This window comes from Schistosoma haematobium, chromosome 1 (genome assembly GCF_000699445.3).
Source record: "Schistosoma haematobium chromosome 1, whole genome shotgun sequence".
Taxonomy (NCBI): domain Eukaryota; kingdom Metazoa; phylum Platyhelminthes; class Trematoda; order Strigeidida; family Schistosomatidae; genus Schistosoma; species Schistosoma haematobium.
In genome coordinates this window covers 56,765,731-56,779,430 of record NC_067196.1, presented here as the reverse complement: position 1 = coordinate 56,779,430, position 13,700 = coordinate 56,765,731, and the positions used below count along the sequence as shown (strand labels likewise).

The 13,700-nt window shown below is 31.5% G+C and overlaps 1 protein-coding gene across 1 annotated transcript; it reads left to right on the top strand.

The window, feature by feature from the left end:
• The first annotated feature begins 667 nt into the window (after positions 1-667).
• Positions 668-13,700, top strand: MS3_00001678 (uncharacterized protein). Its single transcript, XM_012938364.2, has 3 exons — positions 668-695; positions 734-937; positions 13,057-13,700. The coding sequence occupies exons 2-3, from the start codon at positions 899-901 to the stop codon at positions 13,468-13,470; spliced, it is 453 nt and encodes a 150-aa protein (XP_012793818.2). The 5' UTR covers positions 668-695; positions 734-898; the 3' UTR covers positions 13,471-13,700.

Below are 13,700 nucleotides of genomic sequence, written 5' to 3'. Positions count from 1 at the left end.
ATCTTCTCCGTCAATTGTGATGTGGTTGGTGCATGTTGTGGTGTATCGGAGAATCTTGCTTTTCCGTTTGTGTATGTTGAGACTTACTGCTGCTGAGGCTGCTGCTACCCTGCTCGTTTTCTCCTGCATTTGTTGTTGCGTCTGCGATGTCTAGATCATCCAACTGCATCTTAGATGACCATTGTATCCCGCGCTTACCTTCAGATGTTGACGTCTTCATGATCCAGTCGATCACCAGGAGAAAGAGAAAGGGTGGGAGCAAGCAACCTTACCTGACACCGGTCTTCACTTCGAAGGAGCTTGTCAACTGTCCTCCATGCACAATTTCGCAGTTTAATCCATCATAGGAATTCTGTATGATATTGACTATCTTCTCAGGTACGCGGTAGTGTCGGAGAAGCTTCCATAGTGTTGTTCTGTCCATGCTATCAAATGCTTTTTCATAGTCAATGCAGTTGATTTAGAGTGATGAATTCCATTCCAATTGATCAGTTACTTCATGTAAATTTTTTTTGTATGTTTCCATGTTTACATACTTACTTTATTTATCTAATTTACTTCTTTATTCATTCGTTATTATTTATGACTACTTCATTTGGGAAGAACCAATCATTTAATTAGAAAATGTTTCATTTTATTATTCAATCAAATTGGATATTGAAATAATAAATTATTTGTTGATCATTGAAATATAAGTAAAACTATTTATGAATGAAATTTTACTGTATTTTAGAGTAAAAAAATCAGAAGAAGAAGAAATTAATTGGACTTAATTTTGAAAACGGAAAGGAATTTTTGAATTCCCTCTTTTTTGATTTTATTGTTGATCACTTATTTATATATTAATAATACATTTAGTATTGTGTGAGCAAATAGAAAACCGAAAAGAATAATTAGAATGAACAAAATAGTTGTTAATTTGTTTATTGTTATTCTTGTAAGTCAAATATATTTGTTTATTTATTTATTTATTATTTATGGTGGTGTAGCTTTAATTGACTAACGATTTCCACGATTGAAATTTCTACAAAATCTCCACAAAACCCCTTCTGGTTATTTATTATTTACTGCTTTTCCCCATAAAATCGATAAATGAAGTATTACTTTAATATCAGATGGGTTTTGTGGAGATTGTAGCAATTTCAGTGGTTAAGATCGTGAGTCAGTTGAAGCTAGACCACCATGGAAAACCTGGAAGCACTGGACGGCCTTTTCGTCTTAGTATGGGACTCCTCAGCAGTGTGCATCCACGATCTCGAAGTTAGACATTAACACCGTTGGATGCCGGCTCAGTGGTCTAGTGGTTAAGTGCTCGTGAGCGAAACCAGTAGGTCCTGGGTTTGAATCTCGCAGGGGGCCAGGTCGTGGGTGCGCTCTGCTGAGGAGTCCCATACTAGGACGAAAAGGCCATCCAGTGCTTCCAGGTTTTCCATGGTGGTTTAGCTTCAACTGACTCATGATCTTAACCATTGATATTACTTTAATCTTTAATTTTTTTTTCTAAAAATTGCGTAATATCTTTTTTCAAACTACAGATTATATATTTGATATCTAATACTTGGATTATTGCTGATAACTTTTTGTTAAATGATATAACACCATACTATTTTATCATTGACTACTAATTATAAAAGTTTACTATAAATATAACTGTACAGCTAAGGTAAATAATATAGTTAAAAAGAACATTTCCTTCGTTCAGTTATCTTTATTTCTTTTTAAAGGGATATTATTTAATGAAATGAACATATGAATAAAGACTTAATGACTATGAACTAACAATAACCTGATGAGAGAAAAAGAAATGGATGATTGAATTTTAACTCATCCATGTAAATGTATTATGCTTGTTATTACAAGTGACTTAAATATTCTATGCTTAATATTGTTTTTTGTGTAAGTTGTACTGGACCATTTTTACGATGCCTTAAACTAAAATGAAACGTCTGTTTAGTGTTTATTTCTTATTTTTAGTAGTTGTGTATCAAATGTTTTTATATAGTAAAAAAATTTACGAAATTAATATTTCAATAGTTGAGATCATGAGTCATTTGAAGTTAGACCACCATGGAAAACCTGGAAGCACTGGATGTTCGTTTTATCTTATTGTAGGACTCCTCAGCAGTGCGCGCCCACGATCCCGCCCCCCCGTGAGATCCGAACCCAGGACCTATCAGTCTCGCACTTGAACGCTTAATCTCTAGAAATTAATATTGTCTGAAAATTATGTAATTATTACTAAGAAATCCTATTATGTTTGTTCTGAAATTATATTGCAATATGCTTATTAATATATATCATTGGTGTGGTACATACCTGATAATTAATTTTTAAATTTAATATAGTTACTTCATATGAATTAATTAGTTGACAACAGAATATATATGTGTATCTACGATGTCCGCTTCTCCTATGAGGAAAGCTATAATAGGTGCCCAACCAGAAAACTGAGTCAACAAGTTAGTGAACAGCTCTCTTGGTGGTTAGGGAAGGGTATCATCATAACAATACGCAACTTTGTTCTATCACATTTGATCGATAATGGTCATGTAGTAGATAGAAATAGGTCATTTAAAGTGGTTTATCGTATTCCTAGTAGTTCTCCTTATGGAGTTCGATTTTGTCTCTTACATATAGCAGAAGCTGTAGGAATTCGAGTAAACAATCCAAGTCTTTGTATTCATAAGAAATTCGCAACACCTTTATCTCCTTCTTGGTGAATTGACCTTGATAGAAGATTTTATTATTATTTTACTTCTCCTCCTTTTTTCAAATATATACTTCATTATCCAATTATCTGAGCACTTCTTACTACGCAATCTTATAGTTTTTATGAATGTTATTTCAGCATCTATATTTTTCAAGTCATCGACCTGTTTCCCATCGTGAAACATTGATTCAAGCCTTTATTATTCTTAACACAACTAGTACACCTGTCATTACACTATTAATTTTTACTTTCTACTTATTATATTTATTTATGTAATCCATTCCACTATTATCACTGACTCATAAACTGCCTTAATTGGTTTAATAATTTCGTATATGAATATAAATATTATTGTATATTAGAGTGAACCCTGATGAGGATCTAATCGAAAACAATATTGTTCGCTTATACACGTTGTTCCAATTCACAATATGGAAAATATATGTGAAAGATTAAACATAAAGAGATGTTAACTAGAATATCCCAGGAATAAATTCATTTCCTTCTTTTTTAGTAGTATGAAATATGCATTGAAGCAAAATATTACTAGTTGATAAGTGATTTAAAACTAGCAATAAAAATATGTATATTACTCACTACTAAACAAAACGTTTTTGAGAACCATTTGAATCTTTTTTATTAAAGCAACTTTGGTGTAAATTGTAATACAGACAAGGAGCTATTTTTACTCTTGGAATTGTATATTGATAAGTATGAGTATTATCTCTCACTCAACGGATTTAGTTTAATCATATCATCAGTTAATCTGATAAATTTAACTTCTGTAAAACAAATATTTTCTTTAACAAAAGGTTTTTCGATTGAGAAATCTGTTAAATAAGTACACGGTCATTGAACAGGTAATAAGTTACATTTTGAAACACACTTATTATCATTAATCCATGATAAAAATCGATCCAAAACATACAGATATCTTAGTAACAATTTACTCCAACCACTGTGTATTTTAAAAAGAACGAACATTAAAAGAGAGAGTGAATAAGGGCTTAATTTAATAAAGATGAACATCAAAGGAGCAATTTAACCATGTAATAAAATAATGTTACTAATATATTAACTGAGTAAATATCATAAACTAAGTCATCATTAAAAGGACGATTGATTTATGTAATTTATATACTATTTACATCTGTAGAGTTTTATAACACTGTGTCTAATATATTCATGTTTAAATCATGTGCTATTTTGCATCAACGGTAGAATAGATCTGTTTCTATAATCTTATATGACCAGTGTAATACGCATTACTACCTCTTTGTATTTCTTTTTTTCCATACCGTTAATGGATCTCAACAACGAAGTGTTCGATTTTCAACTTTTTAAAATTTTGTTCATTTTATAAAGCATTAATTAATTGTCTAAAGCTTCCATACCATGCCTTCATCGTATTGTTCATTTTAAGATTTTCCACCACGGAACAGTCTAGTTTGGAATACTAAATCTATGCGATCATCAAATGTTTTAGGTTGCTCAATCCAGGTGTTCTCGAAATAACACGTGATTAGTTTAAATTTTCCATTCTTCGAGAGAAATGAAAGTACGACACCTACAACCAATACAGAAAATAATTCTGGCAACTGATGGGTTAACAAATCAAAATTTTTATTCGTTGTTGAAAGTTAACTAGTTATTGTAACCTCCTATGTACATATTGGGTCAGGTGGAAGAACAAACCTCGTGGTACTGCATTTGGATATAGTTTTGAAATCGTAGTAAAGCTGAATGTTCGTAATCAGTCATGACAGCTGATGGATTTATAATCAGGCACTGTTCGTTTAGTTTATTGAAGTTGGGCATACATGAATTCGTACTTTTACCACTCACTTGAATGTAAACCAGGAGAATAATCATATTGAATTCCATAACATGAATTGTGGGACTCTGAATAAATTAAGGTGATGAGGTCTTAATTGTTCCATCAGCGAATCATTAATCACGCAGCTCCAACAATTCTCGATTCAAAGTTGAAAAAAAAATTGTCGTTATCTAATTCATTAACATTCAAAATGAAATTCTTTTTTTCTAACAGTCATTTTTTATTCAGATGATCCATCCAGTGAAGTTGGGTTTGGCAAGGTTATCTGATGCCCACATTGTGCGCACCAGATGACGTGATTCAGCCAAATCACGAACTGAGGTTAAGCTAACACTAAATGTGATAAATTTACTGATGTATTAGCTACAATTTAATGTATCGCTTTTATTGGTGAAAAAGCTCGATATTTTATTTAACTGATTATATTTTTGCCTCTACCTCAGCTTTATCCAGGACACGATTGCGTTACGTCGATTTCTTTGTAACAACTCCTTATTTCATACGACATACTAACCTAAACTTCTCTCTACAGTATTCCCTATACCTCCGAATCTTGTCATTATTCACCAAAAAGTTTACTAACATACTCTTCATCCATTTATAGCCCTTTATTTTCTATTATACATTTTATCTATAACGTTTGTAATTGCAAAGGAAATGTCCTTTTTTAAAAATGAACAGTTGAGTTGTTATTATTAACATTTTTCAGGAAATTTCTATCATAATATTCGACTGTCTTAGGTTATAGCACTATTAAATTGATTAACAACTTTTTCAGGAGAACTGGATAGTGGTTAACATTGAAATATAAGACGCTCGTTTCGTATTGTTTGAGGCGCGTTGGCTGAATGTACCTATGCATCAGTGTTGATGTTTACTCTGAAAATGAAACCCAGTGGTTCTCGCTTTAGACACCAGTGTGTTATCCAATTAGCTACTAAGTTCGGTTGGTTACTGATTTGTGCAACAGAGATGAATTATAAGTCATTTTGAATCTTGTTGTCGGTGTCCTAGACTCCATCGCTAGTTACTACCTAACTCTACTTAAAATTGCTTGTGACTAATGCCTGTATCAATGGAACTCGCTCAGGGTGTACGTATACTGAAATAGACTGATCACTTGCAGACCTTAACACCAATACTGAGAATATTCAAACACTTACAGATAAATGAAAAATAAACCTATTTGAAACAACTATTTACTCATAAATTAACTGGTTGACAACCGGGTCAGTTGTGAGATATCAGTTAACTAAAGACAATGGATTACGGTGGTGCGATTTCGTGGATTGATTGAAGCTAGACATTAACACCGTTGGATGCCGGCTCAGTGGTCTAGAGGTTAAGTGCTCGCGCGTGAGACCAGTAGGTCGTCCTGGGTTTGAATCCCGCGAGGCGGGAGTGTGGATGAGCACTGCTGAGGAGTCCCACAATAGGACAAAACGACCGTCCGGCGCTTTCAGGTTTTCTATGGTGGTCTAGCTTCAATCGACTCATGATCTCAGCAGTCGAAATAAATGATTGTATCCAAACAGAATAAATGTTCTTTAATTGACCTTTATTAATTTTCATATAAAACGCCCTGACAAGTATATGTGTGACCAGACTGTTCGAATTGTGTAGCGCAAATACATCATATTTTTCAGATCAACTCCGTCTTCTCATTGTTCTATCGAAATTCTCTAAATTAGTTGTTGTCGTTTACATGGTAGTGTCGGTTATTATGTTAAGCCCATATACCGTATTCTCACTTTCGGATAGGCCAATCTTTTCATTCTATTTGGGTCACATTTTAACCTTGTTAATTACTCACTTATCAACCTTGACTGTTTTTATATGAGCGCATATGTGTGTGTACACTTCTTATCCCATTCATAACATGTCTGTAACTTATTTTTGTTTGATGCTTGGTTAAATTGAATTAGCTTACCCTCCATCTCCACTGCACGTCGTTTTGCTTCGCTCTATTCCATTCGCTTCATATACAAAATATATGTATTCAAAAGTCCATTCTCATTATTTGACTTATTTAATTCTGCTATTGACTAACACGATTTAAGTCGATGGTTATATACTAGGATAGGCGACATATACATTTTGAAATCAATCATTCATAAGATCTACTTGGAGTCAGATCACGGCCACTAAAACATCACTTGTTAGTAAAGTAGATAAAAGGGAGTAAAGTACTTCTTTACATAGTTATTATAAATTTTGGAAAAAAAAACTTGGAAAATTTAATGTATTCTCTTAGTTGAACTCATCAATTCAACATTCATAATGAAATCCATTTACATACTGTCATTTATATTATAGTTACGCCAAGTGAATAGAAAGAGATTTCCATGATGTATAAAAATTTCGTTTATATATTGTAGAAATTTTCTTTTAATATCAGAGAAAACTGATAATAAATTTAAATTTTAAAATTTTGTAACAGCTTAATTAGTTTAATGTTAAGATTTTTCTAGATTAAAATCGAATTTCTAATTTAAGCTAGTAATTTCTAGATTATTATTTTGTTGGGAATAATCAAATGTGTAAGAGTAATTAGCTCGTTACATGACAATGACAATTACTTTGACTTCATGGTACATTACTTCAAATTGAACCTTTTTTTAATTATCAGAAGGGGTTTTGTGGAGATTTTAGTAATTTCAATAGTTGAAATCATGAGTCAATTGAAGCTAGACCACCATGGAAAAACTGGAAGTACTGGACGGCCGTTTCATCCTGGTATGGGATTCCTCAGCAGTGCACATGTAAGATCCCGCCCCCCCATGAGATCCGAACCCGGGACCTATCAGTTTCGCGCGCGAGCGACTAACCATTAAACCACTGAGCCGGCACCTAACGGTGTTAATGTCTAACTTCAACCAATCCAAGAAATCGTGCCACCATACACCATTATCTTTAGTGAGCTGATATCTCACAACAGACCTGGTTGAACTTCACTGGACACGGCTTCTCACTAGAACTCCAGGAAATGCCTTTTGAAGTCAATCACTAGTGAGCAGATGATTATTGTCAGAAGGGGTTTTGTGGAGATTCCAGTCACTTCAATAGTCGAAATTATGAGTTCCATACTAGGACGAAACGGCCGTCCAATCCTTTCAGGTTTTCCATGGTGGTCTGGCTTCACTTGACTCATGATTTAGACGTTTTTTAATTGACTAAAATACTCGTTACTCTTTCTTCTACTAAGCTATCTAGATTGACTAAAAGTCTATAATATAATAATACGAAAGACTAAAATATCATACTAGTCTCACATAGAACTTCTACTACTGATTGTATTGATGCTTTAATGAGGTTGATTTCTATCTTACTACTAAAACTTGATGTATTGTATTTTGTTGTCCGTAGTGAGTTGCTATGCCTAATCTAAAATATTCAATCAGTATTATCAATACTGTTCTGGTCAGTCTTAGGAAGGCTTTCTTAGACTTATATCTATAATAATACATGACAGAGACAGATATATGGCCTCACAAGTCGACCATTTATTTATCAAACAATTCAAATTCTATATTTCCTAATAAACACTGATTATTTGTAAAAGTTCAAATAAACATATATAATTGTAGGGTGGCCTTTTTCTCTGCATTAATTGAACCCATCAATTTATTAAAGTTAACTAGTATGTACATGAATAAACGTAAAATTCAGAAAAAAAAATTCATTTACAGTTTTACGAATAATCAGTGTTTATTAGAAAATATAGGATTTGAATTGTTTGATAAATAAACGGTCAATTTATGAGGTCATTTATATGTCTCTTTTATGTATTATTTAAGGATCAGATTATACGAAGAAATATTTGTAGAATTTGTCAAAGTAATTATTACGTTTATTCATGTACATACTGATTAGCTTAAACAAATTGATGGGTTCAACTAATACAAAGACATAAATCACTCTACAATTATATATTTATATATACGAGGATTCCTGTAATCAGATCCATGATGAATGAATTAAGAAGTTAAACTGATTTATAAAACCAGATACTACTTAAAAAAAAATTTAATCAGTATGATTATATTATGTTACAAATTATATACAAATAGAGAAAAGTATACTTCATCAGCTTCTCACTTTATTGTCGATTGTCCATTCATAAATGATAATCAATAATTCTGAGAATAAGTTACTATAATGATAATGTATTATTACGAAACCCTAAACTATTTTCAAACCTTAGTTATTCTAACACATTATTAAATCATATAGAAAAGGACTAAATGTATTTTTTTTTACTTTTTCCTGAAAGACAATATAATTGACAACTATAATAAAAGTTAACTGAAATGTTGATTTTATGAAGGAAATATTATTTTTGTTTATATAAACCTGAATAATTGACGTTAATGAATAATAATACCTTTTGAAGAAAAGTAAACGTTTCTTCTTCTTCTTCAGCATTATTTCATTTAAACAAATTCATACTGTTTAGAATTATAATAAAGAAGATAAGTATGGAAATAAACAAATTGTTATGTCATTTTTTGTAAAGTTACAGTGCGTTTTCTTTTTGTTCATAACAGATTATTAATCACATTTCAGTATATCAATCAATGTTTCTTTAGTGTAATCTTTGTTATTGTTCATTATTTACTTTCTAAAATACTTACACTATATAATAATAATGATAATAGTAGTAATAACACTATTATTATTAATTGACATATCAGTTTGTGTACAATAACAACTTAAGAGAGTTTACATAATTATTAATGATAAATACACGCAGGTATTGTATAGTATGCTCGATTTAAACATCCAAGTTATTAGAAGCAAGTAGGTCACATTCTAATTTCCTCTTTTTAACTCTACATAATAAAAGTAAACACATCTGAAAAAAATATGAACATAATAGTTTTTCATTGATTTCTAAGCCAAAAGTTAAGTGGTTGGCATAAGGCTTGAATTCGATCTCTGGTGGGATCATAGATGTGAAGTTCTCATGTTGTCGATAAATAAATGAAATAACCTTCCCGTTTATTTCATGGCTTTCAACAGTTTCCTAAATTAGGTCAAATAATGGTGAGCAACTACCATTTTAAACATTCTCCACAATATTGTATACTAAAAATCTTTAATAAAACATTTTGTTTTATGTTGTTAGTTCATCAACTGGCTTAACCTAATTATGTAAATCGTTTGGAATTTTTTTTATTCCTTCCTCTTCTCTGTATCTATTTTCCTAATGCATTGTTAAGCATATTTTACAAGCAATCAATAAGTAGTATATGTTACGCCTCTTTCATACATATACCCAGGGATTTTGACGAAACCACTAATGGTTGTGAAGTAGAACTGACATATCTTTAAATCATCGTGGATTGGTCGAATTTAGACATTGACAACATTGGATGCCGGCTCAGTAGTCTAGAGATTAAGCGTCCCCTCGTGAGACCGGAGGCCCTGGGTTCAAATCCGACGAGCGGGATCGTGAATGTGCACTGATGATAAGTCCCGTACTAGGACGAAAGGTCGTACAATGCTTCCAGGTTCTCAATGGTGATCTAACATTGATCCATTCATAATATCAATCTAAACATATCTTTGAGTTGTGAATTAAATAATTCATAACCACTGGTTTTGATCGTGTGATTCTTTTATTAATGAGTGATTAATGTATTATTTATTGTTCTTATACTGTCGGTGTTTTTTAGTTTTTCGACTTCATTTAGAATTTTTGGATTTACTCCACATATTACTTGTTATCAATAAGTAGTATTAGTTATATTTCGATTATTTCTGATAAATTTACATTTACGAAGATAATTAACGTACTTTTCACTATAAAATGTGTTTTATTCCATTCACTTCAGTGTATCACTATATGATTGAAACTTTGTCTATCTATCTATCTCTTCTCTCTCTGGCAAAAATAATTACTCTAGTAGATAAAACTATTATTATTATTATGATCAATCTATGACAGGAATCGTAAACTACTTATAAGGTAATTTTTGGAGTCACAGATAAAATAGTAACACAGTAATATAGTTAGTAATGATACACAGATATTAAATCTAGAATTATTTTGCCTCATATAATTGATCTACCAAACTTTATTCGTATTTCAGTGTAAATTTTTCAAACCTGTGAGTCAGAATTCAAAAAAAGAAATTGGTTAGTCAATTTAGAAGCAGAAATCATTGTCCCATCTAAGATTGATATCACGTTGACACAGATCAAATCTTAATGTGACCAGATTTGTCTGATGATTATAAATTAAGTACAAACTGTTTTTTATGGGTCCTCTTTCTATGGTATGTAGTTCGTGACATGAATCATCATGTCAATTGATTTGAATTACAAGATTATGAACGTTTCAATAATCAAAATTAAACTAACCATTTCGGCGATCAAGGTTTTGCAAAATCTAATGTTTGACGGGTTATAATATCAATATTTAATTGGGATAAATTAGTATGTATATTATTTTTTAAAGTTCACATTATGAACTGGCCATGGTTAAACAATTATTGACAATCAAGAAACACTGGAGAGCTCCTTCACTCTAGTTTGAGGCTCTTTAGCAGTGGGTAGTCACCATCTCTCACTAAGGAACAAACCCTCTACCTTCAGGCTCCTCATTTGACATGTTATTTGTTTTTTCTTTATCCTTTCTTTTATTCATTTAACAAGTTTTGATTGACTAAGCTGTATTTTGACTGGTTTTAGCTATCGAATTGTAATCATTCGAAATCTCTTCGATACAGCGGTAAAGTTTGTAATGAAGGGTTTACTTTTAAAACCTTTTGATGGATCTATCGATATAATTGTATTCCTTTATATTTTCAAAAAATATTAAAATAAGTCATGTAAATAATTTTATATTCGTTGCTTACTTATTAAAAATTATATCAATGGATAGACATACTTGTCCATCTCATTCTATTTGTACACTTAACTGTCAAATGCATGTATACAGTTAAATTAAAATTACGGAACAAATAATGAAGTGTTAAGAAACTGAACAGAAATTTGAATTTCATCCTCTTTTTGAACTCCGGTAATCCACCCTTGACAGTGAATGTACTAGCATTCATTAGGTTAATTAGTTAACTCAGTAGCTTTGTGGATAACGCAGTGACATTTGAAAAGAAAGCTATGGGGTTCAAGTCCAAAAGTGAACATTAATATTGGAATGCAATTAAATTCAGCTGACGAGTTCAAAATAAGACGAAGCTAGTGTCCCAGGTTCCTCTATTATCTACGATTTATCTACTTTATAAGAATTAAAGTTAGTTTTCATTCTGAACTAAGATTATCTAGAAAACTTGTTATAATCTAGTGCATTTATGATCATAATGAAATGGACAGTAAACTGGAGAATTCATAAATACTACATGAGTCATGAAAGTTTGTTTAAAACACATAAACTAATCAGTAGTAAATACTCATGATCCCACGCCAGATAGGAACTATGATTTTCAGGTTTTTCGGGATAGTTTATTATAGCTACAAATAAAGGAGTTTTAAGTCAGTAGGTTACTTTTTTAAAATTCATCAATCAATCAAATAGTGTGATTTTCATGTAATATTATTGAAGATAATTGGTTACATCTTTAAATACCGCCTTACACAGATCATTGGTTCCCTTTAGAAACATATATTGATCAGATAGTCATTTTCATCTCAAGAAGTGTAACTATCAATCAGAATGATCTGACAGAACAATCAGTATGATGAACTTGATGTAAGTAGATATTTCTTTTTTGTATAACAGTCTAATGAAACAGTAATTGATTAAAACTAGAATCAGACCTAGATAATGATTGGTTCGATACTCTAGTTACGTACCCTAGTACTAGTTACATTTTCATTTCAAGCTTCAGTAATTTATCACATCTAAAGGCAAACACAGAAGATTGTGTTTATATATTCACTGAGTCAAGTAATTAAATTATTTTTGATTAAGATCATGAACCGATTTATGTTAGACCACCATTGAAAACCTGGAAGCACTGGACGGCCATTTCGTCCTATCGCATGACTCCTCAGCAGTGTGCACCCACGACCACACCCCACGAAATTAGAAACCAAGATCTATCGGTCTCACGCGCGAACGCTTAACCACTAGACCATTGAGCCGGCATCCAATGGTGTTAATGTCTAACTTCAACTAATCCACCAAACTGAGCGATATATCCACCATTGTCTTCAGTGAGTTACTATTTCACAACAGACTCGGTTGAAATCCACTGGTCTTTGCTTCTCACCAAAACTCCAGGAAATCCATATTGAAGCGATTCACTAGTGAGCACATGATTATTATTATTATTATTATCAGAATGTGCACTGCTGAGGAGTCTCACAATAGGACGAAACGGCCGTTCAGTGCTTCAAGGTATTTAATGGTGGTCTAACACCAATCGGTTCATGATCTCAACCAAAACTTAATAATCTCCACAACCCCATACTGATAGTTAAATTATTTAAACATATCTATTTAATTGTTTTAATTTACTTCTCCTTTTCCCCTTAATTTCAGGCTACCATGACATATTCACAGTTATTGACAAATATCAATCCAAATGATAAATTCTATGAAAATAACAATAAACCAACTAATCCGTTATTTACAACAATTAATAAAACTTCTCATATGAATTTATTACCAAATTCATACTTTTTAGATCATTTAAATACTGATTATTATTTAAATACTAAAGAGAAATTCACTAAACATCTTTATCCTTTGAAGAGTCAGTTGAAACAACGACAAGAATTTTTAAAAGATATTCTTCCGAGAAATTCACATATTGATCAGTCATATTTAGTTAAACGTGTTTTAGCTGATTATAGAAAACGGCAAGCTATATTAGCTGATTACAAAAAACGCTCTACTTATGATAATGATAATAATGATGAAGAGGATGACAATACATCTATAAATATGAAATGAACTAATGAATTAATTGGAAATTCATTACACTTTTTCTCGTGTGTGTGTGTGTCTGTGTGCATGCATGGTTGTACTCATGCACTACCATGTTATAATTTATATTCACATTTAAATTTTAGTAAATTATAATGATAATCAAACAAAATAAAAAATTTATCATATTAGTTTATTATTATTATTATCATTAGCTTTATTCAATATTATATTTTCGGTACAATATAGAATTCTCA